The 20,936-nt window shown below is 38.1% G+C and overlaps 2 protein-coding genes across 3 annotated transcripts in view; both read right to left on the reverse strand.

Moving 5' to 3' along the window:
• Positions 1-10,140, reverse strand: part of LOC124260640 (afadin- and alpha-actinin-binding protein B-like) — a 28,620-nt gene extending 18,480 nt beyond the window's left edge. Inside the window, 8 exon segments of the mRNA XM_046694978.1 lie at positions 2,538-2,706; positions 3,049-3,118; positions 4,464-4,602; positions 5,675-5,843; positions 7,014-7,033; positions 7,035-7,154; positions 7,967-8,174; positions 10,119-10,140. Of these exon segments, the coding sequence (XP_046550934.1) occupies positions 2,538-2,706; positions 3,049-3,118; positions 4,464-4,602; positions 5,675-5,843; positions 7,014-7,033; positions 7,035-7,154; positions 7,967-8,164 (885 nt within the window). The 5' untranslated portion in view covers positions 8,165-8,174; positions 10,119-10,140.
• Positions 10,141-17,677: 7,537 nt separating this feature from the next.
• On the reverse strand, positions 17,678-20,887 carry LOC124261095 (transcription elongation factor 1 homolog). 2 transcript variants are annotated; one of them, XM_046695452.1, is made up of 4 exons: positions 20,851-20,887; positions 20,119-20,263; positions 19,311-19,381; positions 17,678-18,756 (listed from the first exon to the last, which is right to left on the reverse strand). In XM_046695452.1, the coding sequence occupies exons 2-4, from the start codon at positions 20,232-20,234 to the stop codon at positions 18,692-18,694; spliced, it is 252 nt and encodes an 83-aa protein (XP_046551408.1). In that variant the 5' UTR covers positions 20,235-20,263; positions 20,851-20,887; the 3' UTR covers positions 17,678-18,691. The 2 variants fall into 2 exon arrangements, with proteins under 2 accessions (XP_046551408.1, XP_046551472.1); XM_046695516.1 differs by having other exon boundaries at positions 20,806-20,861.
• Between the last annotated feature and the right edge of the window lie 49 nt (positions 20,888-20,936).

Here is a 20,936-nt window from a genome sequence, read left to right on the forward strand (position 1 = left end):
ATTTTAACTCACTTGTAGCACAACTTGCATGGAAAGCCCAAGGGGAGAGAATTTTAATACTGTCAATACGTTTTTAAACATTAAAGGGAGAGTGGGTCTTTAATGTATTCTCTTTTAGCATTGTAACTAAGTATGGTTTGATTATAATTCTCACCCAATCTGAAATGTACAAGCCAGTATGGGTTTTCTTTATTTAATATCATAAATAATCACATGCAGCTAATTTAATGAAATTATGAGCATTAATATTTCCATACCCTAATGCATTTTGATTTAATCTGGTGGTGGTACATCATCAAGCCATATCAGTGTTTTGATCACTTTCAAACATACCCAGCACTGAATATGAAACACCAGACTTAAACACCAAATGCATCAATACTTTTGGTTAGAAAAATCAAATACTATCAGAGAGAACAAGCAAAATGACCAACCACATACTTGCAAGTCCATGTACATGTAAATAAACTCAATATAAGTTAACTCATTCATTCAATGTTATTCATGAAAATCAAGTGTAACATGTTACATTTGGGGTTACACTTGCTCAGTAAGGTACAGAATGTAGTACTTTTGGGGGTTGAGTCCCATCCAGGATTCAAACCCAAACCCAAACCCATGTGAGATAGTGGAAGTCTGACAACTACTGAACTAGATCAGGTACTTTGTGTGTCAAGTATAACATCACACATGTTTCATATGACCATGAAATGGAATTTCATATTCACAACTGTCAGCCATGGGGTCAGTGCCAATTTACACTCGTCAGAGGGGTACACAATTATGTCATCAAGACTATCAGTTGTCAGACTTCCATTTTTTGTTGAAGATGTACTAAGAAAGTATTAAAACCTGTACTTTACAGAGAAAGTGTAATCCCAAAGATAGTAATGTTACATTTGACAACTTTCTAAATGGCATTGTGTATACAGTTATGAATATCACTGTAAGAATTCCAAATTCCAAACACTTTTCCAAGCATTTGAAAGCCAAGCCAACATCTTGCATGTGTAACAGACCTATTCAAGGTCCATGTGATACAAGACTAAATGCAATAAATGTTGGTCAGGAGTGAGTGAGTGAGTTTTTACGCCGCTTTTAGCAATATTCCAGCAATATCACGACGGGGGACAACAGAAATGGGCTTCACACATTGTACTCATGTGGGGAATCGAACCGAGCCTTCAGCGTGATGAGCGGACGATTCTACCACTAGGCTACCCCACCACCCCATGTTGGTCAGGAATAATTATTGAACTGTTCTATTCGGACAGTTTTACACTGCAGTGTAGATGTTTTGAACATTTTGAAATAATCAAAATGGTTGACTGAAACAAACGAAATAGTTAAGAACAACCATGTTAGGTATTTCTAAGCATTAAAAAAAAAACCCATAAAGTTATACAATTATTTGTTTGTTTTCTGAGTGAGTGAGTGAGTGAGCTTAGTTTTACGCCGCACTCACAGTGTTCACGAATAGTGTCTGACTCTCTGACAAATCCGGCAGATTCGCCAACGGTCCGATAGAAATCTACAACCTGCTGGCCCCAGTGTCTGACTGTATGTTTCACAATGACTTTGACTGAAGTTGTTATATGTGACATACGACACAGGCCTACCAAAGAAAACTTTCCCAGTGTGCAGAAAACAGCAGAAAAGCCCACATTAATCGTGGAAATAGCAACATAAATGTAATACCTCGCTAATGAAACAGTAAAAACGGCAACTTTAAATCGCTAACACTGCATACAAGCGTACAAGCGTACATGGAAGAGGAAGTCTCGACCGCATGTTGACATTTTCCAGCTTGGACAAGAGTTACATTCCTTTTTAAGTATTTCTGTTGTGTTATTTAGCATTTATCATCATGATACTTGTGTGCACACTTGTTTAGTTTACTTTCCATTCGTATGAAACGATTGACAGCAATTATTTCGACATATTTAATACTTTTTCTACGCGAGGCGATTCACAGTTGCTCGGAAATTGGAAAGAAGCCCAGATCGTAATGTGCATGCGCAGTAGAGGTCAAAGTTCGCTGATATAAAAATGTTGCAGTTTCATAGTTTTTCGTTGCCGTTTTTACTGTTTCAGTAGCGAGGTAATGTGTTTATGTTGCTATTTCCACGATTAATGTGGGCTTTTCTGCGTTTTTCTGCACAGTGGGAAAGTTTTCTTTGGTAGGCCTGTGACACTTGTTTGCTGTTTATAAATCTTATGTCTGTTAATAATTTCAATGCCAGTTATGTTAAATCTGAAATGTGTGTTTAATTTTATTCCATGGGTCCTGTGAACTTTCAATGGGTGAGCCAGACATCTGAAACTTCCTGTTACTTTGAAACACTATTCGTAAACACTGCACTCAGAGTATGAACGTACACAGCTTTTAGTAATATTGCAGCTATATAAATAAGAATGGGCATTACCATCTAAACTCAAGACTCTGGCATGACGAGCCAGTGCTTTAACCACACAGCAACACACCACCCCACAGTATAAGACAATGTAATCAAGATGCCAAGTGAATGATAACATACTGCTTCAGGTGGAGGGCTGGGCTGAGACTTGGAAGTTCTGTCTAGGACAGAAGCCAGTTCTCGATGCATGTGCTTCACACACTGGCGGAGATCGTTGTTCTCTACCATCAGCTCTTTCTGCTTGCCCTCATAGTTGTCAATAACCAGCTGGTACATCTCTTCCTCCTTCCTGCAACACAAAGGACAAGTGTCAGTAGCAAATACATTACATGTTCTGGGTAGGAGTGATGCAGAGAGTGCACACATTACATGTGACAGTGGGCTTGTTACATATTCTAGGTATGTGTAAGTATTATAGACCTGTTCCATGGCTTTTAATGTTACAATTAATGAGACAATCATTTTCAACATGTATAACAAATTGCATAGTGACCAATATTTTCGTACGATGTTTCCTATCTATTGGTGATCAGTTGTTTTGAGGAATGACATCATATAATACAATAAATCAGAATCTCCTATATATCATGCACAAATGTCAACCCACAGACAAACAAGACTCTCCACTCACTTGTGTCCTGAGTTCTGCCACGTGGCTCGCTGACCGTCTGCTCTCTGAAGCACATTCATCATACTCATACCTGGAAAAAAAACATGACACATGGAGACAAAGTAGAGAAACAGCCTGAACAGACACACAAAGACTCAACAGAAAGAGACACACTGGATACACACTGCCTGAATACAGAAAGAAAAGTTAAAAGGATAAGGACAAAGACTACCAAACTTTAGAAGAAGTGAGCAGATACAGTGTTTGGAAGTCACTGAGACAGAGGTAAATTAAACAACAAGACATGCCACCACAGTGTTCTGTTCCTGTTTTGAAAGCTATTCATTCTTCCTACAAACAGCGATACATAAGTTGTTACATGAAACATGGTTTCTGCCAAAATCTGTCCCCATTGCGGATACCGTGCACTAAGTCCAGAAACACATGACAAGGGCCATAACTCTGTAACAAATAGTAACATGGTTTCCGTTTTCGAACTCCAAGGCATTCATGTCCTGAAAATACATACCAAAACTGATTTCCCTATCTACGACGTTTTTTGTGAAAATCTGTCCCCATCATCTTGGATGGACTAACGGAACTCAAACCTATATTCCCCTTCCACTTCGTGGCAGGGGATAAGAGTGGCAGTTGACACATACATCACTCAGTCCTCAAGATAATTTTTAACCATCAGGAGTATACTACTTAAATCTGTGGAGGAGTAGGACCTTATTTTGAAGAGAACATAATACTTGATGATGTTTATTAATCTAAAAACACTTAAACAGCAGAATATGTCAGTTGCCATGGCACAACTAATATTCCCTGACCTACATAACTTGTAGAAAACCTTATGGGAAGTTGAGATTTCATCACAACAATTTCTAACCATTGGTATACCTGATACCATAGTTAATCCGCTGGGAGTAATACTATCAATCAGCACAATGACAAACTCAACAACCACATTTTGTGTGGTAGATAAACCAATGAAGATACTGTTGTCCAAGACACATCAGTTTTGCTTTTCTTAACTGACTGTTGCTCTTTCATTCTTGCCCGAAAACAATTATATACACCAAGGTAACAATATGAGATGAGAGTTATTGTCGATGAATATTCTCCATCAAATAAAAGATCATTGAGAAAGATACAGCAAAAAAGGCAACAGTTGGATTATTTTTCTGAAATGGCAGATTTCCTTATAAACAAAACATGAAATGTGAGCAAGATTAATAATGTGTCAAGTTGAGTGCAAGGCTCTCAGTGGAACTATTCAAATTAAACACTTTTCTTAATAACACATATTTTGTATTAATTCTATTAATAGCAAACATTCTACATGCTATTCACCTAGCACATGAGGTTTAAGAGCGGAGTATTCAGTTCACCATTAAAACTGTATCACAATGGACATGATGGAGTAAACTCACCTATTTTACGAGCTGGATTTTTATCTGCCAGAAGTTGATGCAGCCGATCCTTCAGTTTGATGGCTTCCTTCTCCTGTTTCTTCATCTCATGTCGAGCCTGGACATCTTTCTGCTGAAGCACAGACTGTAGGCGCTTCACCTGTTGAAAGCGGGTAAGTATCTGTGTAATAAGACAGGCACCAATTCCCGCTAGATCATGGCAGCGTGTAAAATATAATCAGCAGATGTAAATAGTAAGTGTGACTGAGTTTAGTTTTACGCCACTTTTAGCAATTTTCCAGCAATGTAACAGCAAGGGACAACAGAAATAGGCTTCACACATTGTACCCATGTGGGGAATCAAACCCGGGGCTTGGGCGTGACGAGCGAATGCTTGAACCACTAGGCTACTAGGGTTAAACATTCTATTCACATACAACTCCTGGATACCCCAAAGCAGTGAAAGAAAGTGAGTAAAGGGGATTTATATACAGCAACATCAGAGTTTCATCCACATGTTTAAAGCATGGTCATGTAAAACACTTGGGTTCATACACACCAAAGTCACTATCTTCCAAGCTAAACATAAACAACAACGGAGGCTGTAACAGTTTACGAGATTTGGCATACTGTCTTTATCATTATATTCTCAACACAACATGATTTTCCTCTCTAATTATAAAATATATTGTGAGACCTGCAATTCTGGCATTCTAACAAGGCCAGTATTGTTAATTTGAATACAACATTTCACATTTCAACAGGCTTTAAGTGAGTGAGTGAGTTTAGTTTTACGCTGCACTCAGCAATATCCCAGCTATATGGCGGCGGTCTGTAAATAATCGAGTCTGGACAAGACAATCCAGTGACCAACAGCATGAGCATCGATCTGCGCAATTGGGAACCGATGACATGTGTCAACCAAGTCAGCGAAACTGACCACCCGATCCCGCTAGTCGCCTCTTACGACAAGCATAGTCACCTTTTTATGGCAAGCACATGGGTTGCTGAAGACCTATTCTATCCGGGATCTTCACGGGTCAACAGGCTTTAAGCACAAGGAAGTGACCAAATGATCCCTCCCATAACATGGTCCAGGATATCACCAGGAAGACCAACATTGTCATGTATTCAGTAACAATGAGTTGAGTTGTGCTGCAGAATGTTTGAAAGTCCCTTACTTTCCTGTGTAGATTAACTCAGAAAACACAATAAATAGTCCTGCTACTTGCCTCTTCTTTGTCTGTCTTGTGTTTGGCAGTGAGCGTTTTGTGTTTGAGAGTCAGTTGTCTATGTTTCTCCTCTTGTCGAGCCAGGTTCTTCTCCACGGCCTCATTCTCCCTCTTCAACCTAGCATTGGTGGATATGTAGTGATCTCGCTCTGTATTACATCTGTGTAATCTGAAAATAACATTGGATGTTCTGCAGTGGATCGGGACGGTGGGGTAGCCTAGTGGTTAAAGCGTTGGCTCGTCACGCCGAGGACCTGGGTTCAAATCCCCACATGGGCACATTGTGTGAAGCCCATTTCTGGTGTCCCCCGCCGTGATATTGCTGAAATATTGCTAAAAGCGGCGTAAAACCATACTCACTCACTCACTCTGCAGTGGAACAACACTGGTGTGATGTCTAGAGTACAGGAATGGTCAACAATATTTCATGTATAATTCCACTTGTTCATTTGATGTGTGATGCTGCCCTCAGCAATATTTCAGCAGTATGGCTGTGGTCTCAGCCTAAGTAAGCTTAGGCTCCGTATTATTTGTTACACTGCTATACTGAGTCTAACAAACCCTAGTACAAGGTTGTGATGGCTGTGGTCTGTAAATAAATCAGCCTGGACCAGACAAACATGTGACTGATATCATGAGCAAAACTATCCACCTGGCCACCTGAACCATTAAGTTGCCTCCTTAGTCACAAAATGTAAAACCAGTGTTCACGAATGGTGTTTAAAAGTCACAGGACATTGGGTCCTGTAAGTTTCAGATGTCTGTCTGACCCATTGAAAATGCACAGGACCCATGGAATAAAATTATACACACATTTCAGATTTAATATTTTTTATAATTGACATTGAAATTATTAACACACATAAGATTTATAAACAGCAAACAAGTGTCGCATGTCACATAAAACAACTTCAGTCAAAGTCATTGTGAAATATACAGTCAGACACTGGGGCCGGTGGGTTGTAGACTTCTGTCTGACCATTGGCGAATCTGACGGATTTGTCAGAGGGTCAGACGCTATTCGTGAACACTGTAAAACTCAAGGGGTATTGTTTTTCTCACTTTCACATTTGGAAAGGTAAATATTTTGAGTTGTTTACAGTTCCCCGACTGTGTTGTAAACCGTTATAAGCAAAAATACCCCTAATTGTCACCCATCAAGAGTGTGTCAAAAAGACCCAACACTTCAAATGATGTATTTTATTAAATATTGTGTGACTAACCAGTATATTCAACTAAAACGTTTAGCTGTCCCAACACAGACTTCATTACCATGTGAATTACATCAATCAACAGTTTTACAGAACTTATTTCCAGAGACCTAGTAATATATGGTTACCTATTTTCTAGCTCTTCTTTTTAATCTGTTGCTTCTCTGGTATAGTCTGAGAATATCATACAATCTGTTCACCAAGGCAACTGTTGACACGGCAACACCGGCCTCTGGCTGGAAGGAAGCAAACCCAATCACCTGGAGTTCCTGTGAATAGATTGGAAACCAACAAAGATGACACAGGCTGTTGTGGTACATCACTGTTGCTAGCGTTAGCAATGAAAATTACCAATCAGGAGTTTTATTGTCAACAAATGTCGACGGGCGCTTGGATGTCCCTGATCATGATGACTTACGCTACCTAAGCACTCTGTATGTACATCCTTCTCGGAGGATGTCCTCTTTATCATCATAATTATTATTCATCAATTTGGAAGTTGAGTCAAATGATATTTGGATCTATTTATGAGAACCTTTCCCAAATGATTTTTTTGTCTTCACTAGAACTTTTGGTGCATCATGTTTATCAGCCATCAATTAACCATGGAGTGTGTACATTTTACAGGAGTGGGTATAATTTTACAGAGCTATTAGCAATATTCCAGCAATATCATGGCGGGCCGATACCAGAAATGGGCTTCACACATTGTTGTACTCAAGTGGGGAATCGAACCTGGACCTTTGAGACAAGTTTGCTTTCACCTCTGGGCTACCCAAATGCCCCTAGTTTTTTTCAGACGCAAGCTATAATCAAACCTCTATAATGTACAAACAGCCCAAACCAAATGCTTTTAAGTGAACATAAGGATCTGGTTTACATATGGACATACACAAAGCTACCTAAAGGATGTATGTTTATGGTATGCTTATCAAAATAGGCAGAGTTCCTGATAGCTTGGGCACTTTTCCCCTAAAAAGTTCCTTGTCCATGCTCCCTAATTCATCTACATCAGGCTTCATCAGAACAGTTACTGAATCGGAATTAGATGAACACATGGAAACACATTCACTAACCATACCTGATCAAGGAAGGTGAGACAACTCTGTAAATTCTCCGAAGTACAGAATGTGGCTTCTCCATCTGAATGTCCAGGTGTTTGGGGAAACCATATTTGTGATTCATGATTGTCTTTCATTCTAATCTGTGAACTTGTCCGAGACGTATATAATGCAATCAGATCATCTGCTTGTTCCTTTACAGCCGTCCAGTCAGCCATATTGCAGAAACTGAAAGCAAAGAATTAGATGAAATTAGAAGAATTAGATGAAATGATCCAACTTGGTTCTGCAGGTTTTGACCACATCTACAATTTTTTCAAGACACTTTTAAACACTTGATAACATGCCAATCATGATATTCTATCTGTGAGTGAGTTTAGTTTTATGCCGCTTTTACCAATCTTCCAGCAATATCACAGCAGGGGACACCAGAAATGAGCTTCACACATTGTACCCATGTGGGGAATCGAACCCAGGTCACCAAAATGATGAACAAACACTTTAACCACTAAGCTTCCCCACCATCCCCTATTCTATCTGTAGACATGGTAGACTGGCTCAGCTTTGAATAACATAAATGATATTCTGATTTGTTTACCCAACACTAAGGTGATACACATACAAATTGATCAATTTGTTGAGAAAAGATCAAAACAATTTACACTACAATCCTGAGGGATGCAAAACATTTTGGCTCTATCCATCATAAACTCATCAAAAATAAAAATTACATAAAACATATGACTGATATTTCTACTCTGGTCAGAAGTAGACTCAGGAATGAGTGGTTCACTTTCTTGATGCAACATCAAATCATGATCAAAAATAGATTGAGCAAATATTATTAGAGTCCCCAGAATGTTAAAACAGATAGGATGGTCCTAATTAGGAATACTGTTTATAATAAAACTAAAGAAAATTTATATTTACGTAACATAAGTACAAGATAGAACAAACTTTATGGATAATAACTTCTTTTATTCACGAATAAAAGAAGTTGCTATCCATAAAGGTTGTTCTATATTGTACTTCCCAACTTTTAAAATGCCACTCAAAGAAGAAACATGAGTACAGTTTGCATCATAAAAGATTAATACAAAATATCAATACAAAACTGTTTTGCATAAAAAAGACTTTCATCTGCATTGCAAAAATGCTAAAATTGTGTGAAACATTATTTTCATTGCTGTCGTTTCTGATGTTTTCTGACGTCATACACTTCAGACAGCAGTGTTTACTCGCTATGACAGGGCTGGTTGTCTCACACAGACATTGTAACTACTCGGATGATGGCTTGTGATAAGAAAAAGTTGTCATTTATAAGGTAGTGATTTGTTTTACAGTTGTTCAAGCAGTTAGCAAGAAAACAACGGATCTTCATAAGCATCAGAAAACACACACAAAGATACTTTATCTCATGACACAACAAAACAAGTCAGTATTGGGTATTTGTAAAACACAACTGGGAAAGAGTTCCTTCCATTCCCCCACAATTGCAGTAATGAAATAAAACCAGAACCAGATGTTTCTCTCCAGACTGATGATTATCAATACATGAACATTTCTTTCGCATATTATATCCAACTTGACAGCTGTCCCTTATTGGAGGGTATTTTTTTAATTAAGCAAACAAAAATAATGACTAATGAAGGATAACCTCAAGCACCGAGACCCTCCATCAGTTTACTGGTACAACACTGAGATGTAGGCGTATGTCTATAAATCCCCATCAAGGCTCTCGGCTATGAATATACACGTGTCCATGCACTACTCCATGACTAGACTTATTATCAATTTGGAAAAAGTATGAATACGTCCAGCAAAAAAGAAAATGAAGTACATGGCGATTACTGAGCACTCATAACAGAACTCTGATACATTCAGCGTCAGCGTGAACAGTCTGGAAAATATCCACTCTCCTATAACACACAGAGATCATGTCTAATGCAGGTTGGTTCAAACGTTTATCATAGAAATAACCAAGGACGCCTGTCCATGCAGTGCTTTAGCAGAATGGTTTAAATGTGTATTGGACTCTTTCTTTCTACGACGATCGCCTTTAAAGAATACTCCAACCATAAATTATTTGAAAACACTAAAGTAAGTTCGTGACATTTTCTTTCACCCGATCGTAAAATGCACGTTCACGACCACTGACGGTCATCCCCGTACCTGTCAACTTGAAAATTATCCATTTGCCTCTCACAGGTAAAGCTATGACGTCACAGAGTTTTGCCTTCGAATTTACTTCAGTAGGGATGTTTTCTTGGTTAATCTTGGTAAAATTGTACAGCATAAAATATACAACCAACATTTACCATACCACAAACGGTTTATTTCGAGCGCTTGTCGCATAAATGTTGTCAGCATGAAAACTACGTACCGTTTCGTATTATTGCGGGAACATATTTATAACACATCACGTGGTCGGTCATGTGACCTGGTATAAATAGTTGCAGCCAATACTATGGCTTGACAAGCGTTTGTTATGTGTTCGAAATACGCATCATGTCGGAAAGCGCGCTTTTAATCTCCAAATCATTCTCATCATCTTGGCAAGCTTTGTCGCCTCACAGGGATCAGTAAGACCTAATCAGATATTTTTTTGTGGAAATGATTAATGTTGCTACTCCATGTTTACTAATGATGTACTTATCTAGTTGTAATACCAAACACTATGTGCTCCTTCCAATCACTGCTAACGGACCGCAGACCAAAATTTTAAATATAAGGGATATTTTTTCGCCTATTTTTGTTCGGTCTAGTAACCACTGAGAAGTAAAGAAATGAGGTTTCTTTTACAAAAACTTATGTGCTTTAGCCCACAGAGGTCCCCCAAGCGGATCGTGACTGATTTCCTAGACCATTGGTTTGTCAACACTAAAGCTTGGCTTTCGCTAAGTTGGTTAACGCTTATTGGTTGCATTACCACAAAGATTACAGGATATTCATTACAAATAAGGGTGGTGGGGTAGCCTAGTGGTTAAAGCGTTGGCTCGTCACGCCGAAGACCCGGGTTCGATTCCCCACATGGGCACAATGTGTTAAGCCCATTTCTGGTGTCCCCCGCCGTGATATTGCTGGAATATTGCTAAAAGCGGCGTAAAACTAAACTCAGTCAGTCATTACAAATAATGTTCGAGGCATCGAGTTGATGAGTATCATTATTTGGTACAATTGTCCTGTTAGGCTTGTGATATCTGAGTTAAAATACAACATCACTGTAACATAACGTTGTGCAATCGGAAGTGTAATACAGCCTGAAAGTTAAATCAATAAACAAAAAGGTCATACTGTACATCCGAAATAATGAGATATCTTAATTTAGCTTCGAGCTTTGATATCCGTGCTGCATTTGGACTATATATACTGAACCGCAAAAGAAACGCCATACCGATAGAGGTTTCTAAACCACACACTTTAATTCGCTCTAATTAACAATCAAAACAGAGGATTGCGTTCAAACTTGACAATTATGGTTAACACATTTTCGGGAATCACATTTAGAGTTCACACAAACAAATTCACCAAAAATGGTACCGTTAAGATACCTCAAATTCAGTATTGTGTGTGGCCCCCATAGGCATCGATGACGGCGTTGCGTCGTCTGTACATGGAATGAATTAACCGGTTGATGAAAGCCATAGGCACTTGGGTCCATACTCTGCGAAATGCCTGATCGAGTCCAGCCACAGTTGTCGGCCTTGGTTGGAGGTTATTCAATCTTCTTTGAATCTCGTCCTAAAGGTGTTCTATTGGATTTAAATCCGGACTGAGTCCAGGTCATTGTAGGGTTTGGATGGCATGTTGTCTAAAGAAGTCCAGTGTTGCCCTGGCAGTGTAGGCACGAGCGTTGTGTTGCTGGAAGCTGTGATTTCTGTGACGTTCAAAATGTTGTACAACCAGGGGTCTTATGACTTGGTCAGTATAGTGAGTAGCTGCCACGTCATTTCCTCATCTTGGACCGTGATTCTGGAACACCACGGGGCCAACTCTCTGGTTCAGACCAATTGCATCCCACACCATAATGCTTGGACCACCCCACGAGTCTCTTTCAACAATACACGCATTGGAAAACCGTTCCCCACGCCTTCACTATACTCTCACTCTGCCATCTGCTGTCGAAACACAATGTATATACTCAGTTCTTCATTGTTGATGACGCGATGCTGAGTTGCCCATTGCAGTCGGTTTGGATGGTAACGAGCGGTGAGTACAGGACCACGATATGGTCTGTGACAGCTGAGGTTTGTTCTCGCGCAAACCACTTTGATGAAACTCACGGGTACGGGTATGGTGTTGACAAACCTAGAACTGGGATTCGAACCTACAACCACGTGTTTCTCATATTCCAGGGGAGGCAACTCTGCAAATGCGAAACCTTAGTCGACTATTCCACATGTATGCCCGGTTCTACCCAGACTTCCTAGTATAACAGAATGTCACTTGATATGTCTTCTTATTACTGGACAAGGGGAGGATTAGTGACACTTGATTTACGACATATATTCTTCAAATGTTGTAACAGTAAGCTACAGTATGTAACTGGCATTTAGCTTTAAAGGACAAATGTTATCAAAATCGACTGATATACCTGTTGTTTTAAATAGTAATATAATTGAAAGTCGACAAAAATATTTTTTTCTTCTAAATATTGTCACGCCATTTGCTTTTCCTGTCATCAATTTTGTTTGCAAACGGCTTTGTTTAGCCAGAAAAAGCATGACAAAAAAAAGAAGAAAAAAGCGGTACCTAATTTGATAAAATCGCCATCGACTCTACCTTGATCGTTAAGAGCGTCCATGCATATTTTTTGCTTCCTTTGGGATAGTAGATCAGTAATTATTTCACTAGAAGAGTATATTTTCGTGTATATGTCGAGATTTTTTATTAAAACGCTAGAACCAGTTATTAGGTGATCGGAATAATGCATGTGATACTCATTTAAACCAAATACTGTAACCTACCAGGAAAATGATGTTTTACCTGTATTTAATTAATATGTGTATTGTTTACTACTGTGTTAAATGTGTACACATGCATTATTCCGATAACCTAACAACTGACACATATGTACAGTAAAATATCGATATAAACACGAGATTGAACTCGTGTTGTGAAATAATTACACATGTCTACCATCACAAGTTGTTCAGTCAAGGGAAACAGTAACGTAATAGAATATTTTCATAAAACATAATTGTTCTTACTGTAATAGCATCCCATACTGACCTCGGCTATAGACACAAATCACTGAACTTCACATTCAAGGATTACGCTCCATATTTAAACAAGAAGACAGAGGTACACCTTCAGTGTGTGACCATACGTGCGTAGTGTACCCGATCTGTTGAAGACATGGCTTGGCACACCCTGATAAGCTAACAATGTTACCTACACGGTATTGACATAAATGAATATACTAGTACGTATAGACAGGTAAACATAGCTAGTTTTGTCTAAGTCAACTACACGGATTGCCGGGCATGCGTATCGGCTAAGCCTATTATATATAGGCTATATTCTTGCAGGAATCCACACGGGGTAAACGGAATGTAGATGACTGAGTTTGGTTTTACGCCGCTTTTAGCAATATTCCAGCAACATCACGGCGGGGGGACACCAGAAATAGGCTTCACACATTGTGCCCATGTGGGGATTCGAACCCGGGTCTTCAGCGTGACGAGCCAACGCTTTAACCATTAAGCTACCCCACCGCCCCGAATGCAGATGAGCGTATTATATGAACTTTACTTAAATACATATGAAAATGCACAAATGTAACATGCAAAACAGCAAAAAATGAGAGTAAATATTAAGTGCACATTTTAAGCAATCTGATTTAAATCGTATTTATTTGTCCATATATATTTCCTTAGTTTATTAAATTAAAACAGCAATTTTTTTTATTACATCCAAAGACCGTATCACAATTTCATTACCAAGTAATACCCGTTACTTTGAGAGCATTTATAATGTATCCTCTATTAAACGCTCAGACGTATATTTTCACCCAAGGCGAAGCGTTTGACCCGACGGTAGTGGAATTAAACGTTATTCATGTGATAGGGCATTATTCTTACCACATGATGGACCAAGCTTCTATTTTCTGGATGGAGCTTGTAACCTAACGTAAGTTGGTGCCGGCGTGTGGTTGATTTGCTGCTCCCAATGGGGTAAATGCAGTGTGTATTTGTTCCATGTGTGTTTTCGTCATCAGGCTCTTACAGCAGGAAGTTTCGTAATATTCATGATATTGTCAGACCCGAAACCAAAGAAAATAGCAACCGCGAAAAATTGCGGTCAGAAAGATTGTTGTTATTTAACGCCGGACTTAACACTATTCCAACTATATGGCGGCGGTCTGTAATAAATCGAGTCTGGACCACACAATCCAGTGATCAACAGTATGAGCATCAATCTACTCAATTGGGATACGATGACGTGTCATCCAAGTCAGCGAACCTGACCACCCGATCCCGTTAGTTGCCATTTACAATAAGCATGGGTTACTGAAGATCAATTCTAACCCGGATCTTCACTGGTCGCGATCAGAAGGTAGACGGACACATATTGCAACGTCACGGTTGGGTTGGCTTTCAATATCTTCAGTTTTACAACCTGTTTACAAGCTTGTTGGCCTTTGTGAAGCAGAGGATCCATGACAAGCAGTATTCCTCTTTATTGATCCATGTCATGCTGTCTAAAGCCAATCATTACTATTGCTGTAATGGGCATAAAACCATCCATGCAGAACAGATTTACAAAGAAAGATATGTTCGTTGTTATTTATGATCAATTGTTTTAATTCAAAGGTTACCATTAATACTGTGATGTGTCAAGAAGAAAACGTACTGACATGATGTTACACATGCTTCAGAACACAAGAAATGACAACTATATAAAAGTTATTGACTATATTGACTTACTGTTTGACAGAAATTGTTCATACCTTTCCATGATGCACAAAATTGTTTCTCATAATGTCAAGTGTACATGTATATTCCAATATATATATAGTGAGTGAGTATGGTTTTACGCCGCTTTTAGCTATATTCCAGCAATATCACGGTGGGGGACACCAGAAATGGGCTTCACACATTGTACCCATGTGGGGAATCAAACCGGGGTCTTCGGCGTGATGAGCGAACGCTTTAACCACTAGGCTACCCCACCGCCCAATATATAGAAGACTACAAGAACAGAATGAAGATATAATACCCTTGACATTCAAAGAGTGGAGGGGCAGTGGGGTAGCCTAGTTGTTCGCTTGTCATCATGCGAAGACCCGGTTCAATTCCTCACATGGGTACAATGTGTGTAGCCCATTTCTGGTGTCACCAACCCAGATATCGCTGGAATATTGCTAAAAAGCCGGGTGAAACTAAACTCACTCACACTCAAAGTGCCGAACACTGTAGGCCTTCCTTGTTTTGACTGAATTATGTGAAACAAAACAAGAACTGAGATCTCAACAGATCATGTTTATTGAACACATTATCAAACATGACCATGTACATGAAAATCATTGTGAGCAGCACATTTGGTAACATGAACAGCACTGGCGCCTTGCCACCTGCCTGATTAATATCTTGCCCCTTGTACAAAGTGATTGGGGACCAAAGAGACCTTAGTCTCTTGAAGTCATAACCATCGATAACAGGCAGTCCAACTCATACATGTGGAACAGGGCCTTGGATGCTGAAGGAAGCATTGCTACCATTGCGCAGCATCACAAGAACTTCAGTTGCTGGATATAGAACACACTGCAGCAGAATCTGTCAAGGAAACCACACCACTTGCTGGAGTCTCAAGCCAAGACAATATTGACAGTAGTGTCATTAGAACCTGCATCTTTGTCACATAGCACACAAACAACTATGTACTTGCAAGCTAGAAGCTTACATTGAATCAGGCTTCTAAGTTACAAGTGTGAGCAATCAAACACTGACAACATGCATTCTCTGAAACACTTTGATATGAAGTATCTGTTGCATACGTTTTCCTGCATTTTCTTCTGATAATTACCCCAGTTTAATAACTATCAAAATTTCTAACAGTTTTTCACACAACTGAAACACTCATTTGAAGAAGTTATTTCAGGATATATAGATGATCCTTACCACTATATATTCATCTTCTATCTGACTGTACACAAACATCTGAATTTATTCATGGAGATACGCAACCTTAACCAGAATCTTGAGAGAAAAGAACAGGGCCACTCTCCTATTCACAGAACCAGTGGCAATGCGGAGAGTTCATGCAACAATTACAGGGCTACAGATAAGGGCCGTATCGGCGTATGTACGGATAAAACATATACACGATACAGTAGGAAATAATTTAGAAAACGTAGCAGATACGCACCACAGCAATTGTGTACGGTCTTAGAATCATTTACAGACATATTTATCTGAAAAAGTATTGTTTAATTGTTTATTGACCGTTTACACCAGAGTAGCAATGCTGTCATGCATATATGAAACGAAGCACAAGTTTAATGATACACCATTAACTTCCATTCAGTACTCTAAATGTACTCTTATTGTTTTCCAGTACTCATATATTGAAAAAATAAGGAGTAAGTACTCCTGATGTTGAAAAATTATCTGGAGCCCTGAATTACAAACAGTAACAAAAAGAAATACTAGCATTATTCATGAATTTAGAAAGTCAACTTGAAACAGTTATTAACTTTGAATCCTATCACTCGAACAAGCAGACTGAAAACATCATGCTAAAGACAATGCCAAATTTTACAGAATACAGTATAACATAGTATTATGGGACATCAGCACACATTTGTAACTTAATGTCTTGGCGACATACATGTCAATAACCAAATCTATAGTTTAGTCAATTAATGGATCAAATGCCGTAATCAATGGATTCGTTGATGTGCATTGCTAACCTTCCCAATTGTTAATCATAGGTTTTTCAGTTAGTGATAATACTGACAGGAATATTAACATCATATTGGTCCTCACTCAGCATGGAATATGTCTCAACCTCATCCCCAATGACCTAAAATGATTTAAGGATGTTCGCTGGTCCGCATTCAGAGTATCTCTCCATTAATTCTAACATACAGAGGGTATTTTACAAACCTCCATGATCTTTAACAACAAGTGGGGAGGGGAGTGGTCACTGTATTGCACTATGCACCTTTCATTATATACAGTGACGCAGTTTTACTTTATTATACATAGGGGTGAAATGGTATACCGCGGTATTCGTAGAACAGCAGTATTTGCCTTTGGTTTGGTATACCATAATGCAATCCAAAAATTCAGTATTTTCGGTTTTCATACTGTCATTTTATTAACCTTTTAAAACCTTTTCTAAAATGTCTAGACGTTGAATCATTTTGTCAAAATCTATGCATTTCTTTGCTAGATGTTAATTTTTTGCATTTATGATCATATCTCATATACCAAAGCGAAGGCCGTACAGTACCGTACCGTACTGTGGCAAGAGCGTACCGTTTCACCCCTAATTATACAGGCATATGCAGAAATCACTCTGATGGCCATTAAGCACAATTAGTGAAGTTCTACAATTAAAAATATTTTGAGCAAATCCATAAAAATGTAGCGATTTACACCCGTTTCTCAAGCAACTACAATGCAATAATGTCTGATATGATATAATAATATATAATACCCATTTAATGTTGTTTGTAATAAGCAGCCTATGGGAATTTAGAAAAGTTGATCACAGTTATATGACTTAAGTTATAAGAATGAAACACACCTGTGTACCATGAGTCGCAGGACATGGTGTCTGTATCGATACAAGAGATACATTTACAAAATACTTACTACTTGTTTCATGACATAACCCTCCCAGTATTTTTTATCAACCAACTATCACAAAATGTACTGTAATCGGCAGTTCAAGTTTTCTATTCCAAAACAGCCACAACAAACACATCTTCAGCTAGATTTTCATTTGGAACCTGCTCTGAAATATTCATATCAAAATCAAGATGTTTCCACAGGATTTGACAATTATATGTACCAATGTGTATTGTGACCTTGCTGTATTGTTTCATCCTAATATTCTTAGTTTCTTGACTTCAGCACTATATCCTGGTGTTTGATGGGTTGAAAATGTCAACTCCCCACACACAACAGAGGTGCCCAGTAGACATACCAGCAGACATCCTTATGATGAAGACAGAGAGTAGAGCTAAATGAAAGAGATCATTGTAAAACATATCAGGAATATTACGACTGTAATCAAGTCAATTCACACTCTTGGTTTCAACAGTTCAACCAAAATTGGAACCTTGACATTTTAAATGACACTAATGTGGCATTATCTTATCTGAAAATACATTCATTCCATAGATTATAAGTACAAAGTTACCTATATTTGGCTTTCTTAACCATGTAGGCACATGACACCAATTCCCCAAAGTATCTGTATGCTTGTTGTACACAATACATACCTACCCAATTGAATGCAAACTGATCATTACAAACTTTGAAATGAAGGTGGCATTGTTACTGAAGATGCACACATTTACATATATGCATTTCACATGTTCAAAACACAGGAAAACATCAGGAAATTATATCCCGATTTACACCATTGCACTAGCTTCTTCATAATGGCAGTTTTGTTTAGTATCTCAGTGAGCTAAACCGTCACTTTCAACATGTCCATTTCACAAGTGTGGTAAAGTTGTCTGGAGAGCCCCAGTACCTGATGACACCTGGTGCCACCAGAACACAATGCTATTGATTGGCTGCCTCACAAGCATCTATCCAGTCACTGTACACATCAATAGCTTCTGACAGATCTGAGAAAAAGTTAAGGTATATAATCTGCATTAAGCATAAGTTTCTACACGCTATCTAACAAAATACGATATTACTCAGGTATTTCTATACATATATATTCATTTACATTTATAAATGTATAAACATACGCATAACATATCAGAAGACTTTTTATGCATCATGGAAAGATAAAAAAATCCCTATCTAAAGTGAAGCAGCATACTATGCCATAAGTCACATAACAGTACATTTGATAATGCATATGATAATGATACAGTAAGAAAGGTCATAACTGATTAATCAAGAAATATTCTTACACATCTTGTATACAGGGTTAAATATTATGCATGATTTTGATTATATTTTGTTGTTGTTGTTGTGTAATGCCACACTCAGCAATATTCCAGCTATATGGCGGCCGTCATATTTATAGTCATGGGTTCAGATCATAACCATGACATAAAAAATTAAATATAGAAGCTTTCCCTTGACTCTCAAACACTAATAACTACAACAGGAAAGACCATTTGGCATTGGTACACATGAAATCTGAATTAATTTCAGATAAGGATACAGTTGATAGTTGTCTGGTAATCTTCTAAGCATACACCACACTTGATCACACCAGTATTCCTCTGCCGATCACTGGAGCAAAGCATATGACAAAAGTTTAAAACATGTACATGATGGTTTGTGTCTGTCGGATCAAACTATGGATAAATTATTTATTGCTCATGTTTCTGACAACATCTGTCTGACAGTGGGAATTGTAAGATGTATACCGTAAGTAAGTCTTCAAACATTTTGTTTCTTATCATTATCTGTCGTATCTTCTTGACTCTAAATTGTGACACAGAAACACATTCAAAACATTGAAACTGTGGAACATAAACTTACACAATAGCAAAGATTACAACTTTATGGATAGCAACTTCTTGTTTATTGCATAGAGGGATGTTTCAGTGTAGACTCTGACACGGTTAAAAGGTTAAAGATATATTTATATAGACATCAAGCTATCGCTTTTAACAATATAAGAATCTATATTGGAATGTTGCTCTCTGCAATAAACAAGAATTTGTTATCTGATAAAGTTGCAGTCTTCATGTAACATATGTTACATTTGGGATTACACTTTCTTAGTAACATATGTTACGTTTAACCACTTTCTAAATGGCATTGTGTATTTCATTGCAGTCTTCACGACTGACTCAGCTACTTCTAGAATGAGAGATCAAACAAAAACGTTCACAATGTTTAGTTTCGATGAAACATCTTGACTCAAAGTTCTGCAAACCATAGACACAAGATTAATGAAAAACACATAACGTTTATTCTATGTCAAATGAATGCCAAAAAAAAAGAATTTTTCTGCCACTCACAGTTTTACTTCACATGATTTCTCGTGGTTACAAAATGGACAGTTGAAGAGGGTGTCAAGAGGCTGAATAGCCTTCTTCTTTGGTGGGGGTTTGGATGCCTTCTTCCTTCTACCCATTTTCAAATTTGAATAGTTTTACTTCTGTGCTGGAAAAGAAAACATTATCAGCTAGTTTATTGCACAACATGGTGCCAAACATGTCTAGGTCATAATTATACAGCAACTTCAACACATTTCTGAGTGGGTCAAAATATCAAATACTATCAATTTCAGGTCTAAGTCTGTGAAAGGCCATTGAATCCAAAGATTTCTAATTGTACGGTATTGGTTATATCCATACTGGACTCCCGATACTGATCCAGAGGAGGCATGGTCTCATTGTACTGCTTTTGACATTTTGTTTATTTAAACTTGACATAATAAATGCATGTCACCATGTGAATAAGAAGAATTATTAACTCATGATTTAATGGACCCATAAGTGTTTATAATGGAAAACGGTGATATTCCGCCAAAATAATTGCGATGTGTACATTTGGCCAGCTTGAACTGAGCTTTTTGCCACGAATTTTGTCCAGACTTTGTGTAAAACTCGTGGATACATTTCCTCAGTTTGAGTGGAAAATATTTACTTTATATTTAAACATGACGTTATAAGTACTTTTCTCAGCGAAAACCTAATTATTACATAGTAAATGTTTATTTCCAAGGAAATCCACGATGATAAACAAACCTATCTTCCGGAAGTAGTTTCTGCTTAGCATTGTGGGTATTAATACAAGGAAAAATAACTGATAAACATGGGAATTTACGTGAACT

Source organism: Haliotis rubra, unplaced genomic scaffold (assembly GCF_003918875.1).
Source record: "Haliotis rubra isolate DU_JTF1 unplaced genomic scaffold, ASM391887v1 Scf10, whole genome shotgun sequence".
Taxonomy (NCBI): domain Eukaryota; kingdom Metazoa; phylum Mollusca; class Gastropoda; order Lepetellida; family Haliotidae; genus Haliotis; species Haliotis rubra.

Bases quoted from the DNA above. Each gene is read 5' to 3' on its own strand.
- LOC124261095 (XM_046695452.1), bottom strand. From the start codon at position 20,234: ATGGGTAGAAGGAAGAAGGCATCCAAACCCCCACCAAAGAAGAAGGCT. The intron at 19,382-20,118 runs GTGAGTGGCAGA...GCTTTGCTCCAG, and splicing joins AAATCATGTGAAGTAAAACT to TGATCGGCAGAGGAATACTG. The intron at 18,757-19,310 runs GTATCCTTATCT...ACTTTTTCTCAG, and splicing joins TTACCAGACAACTATCAACT to ATCTGTCAGAAGCTATTGAT.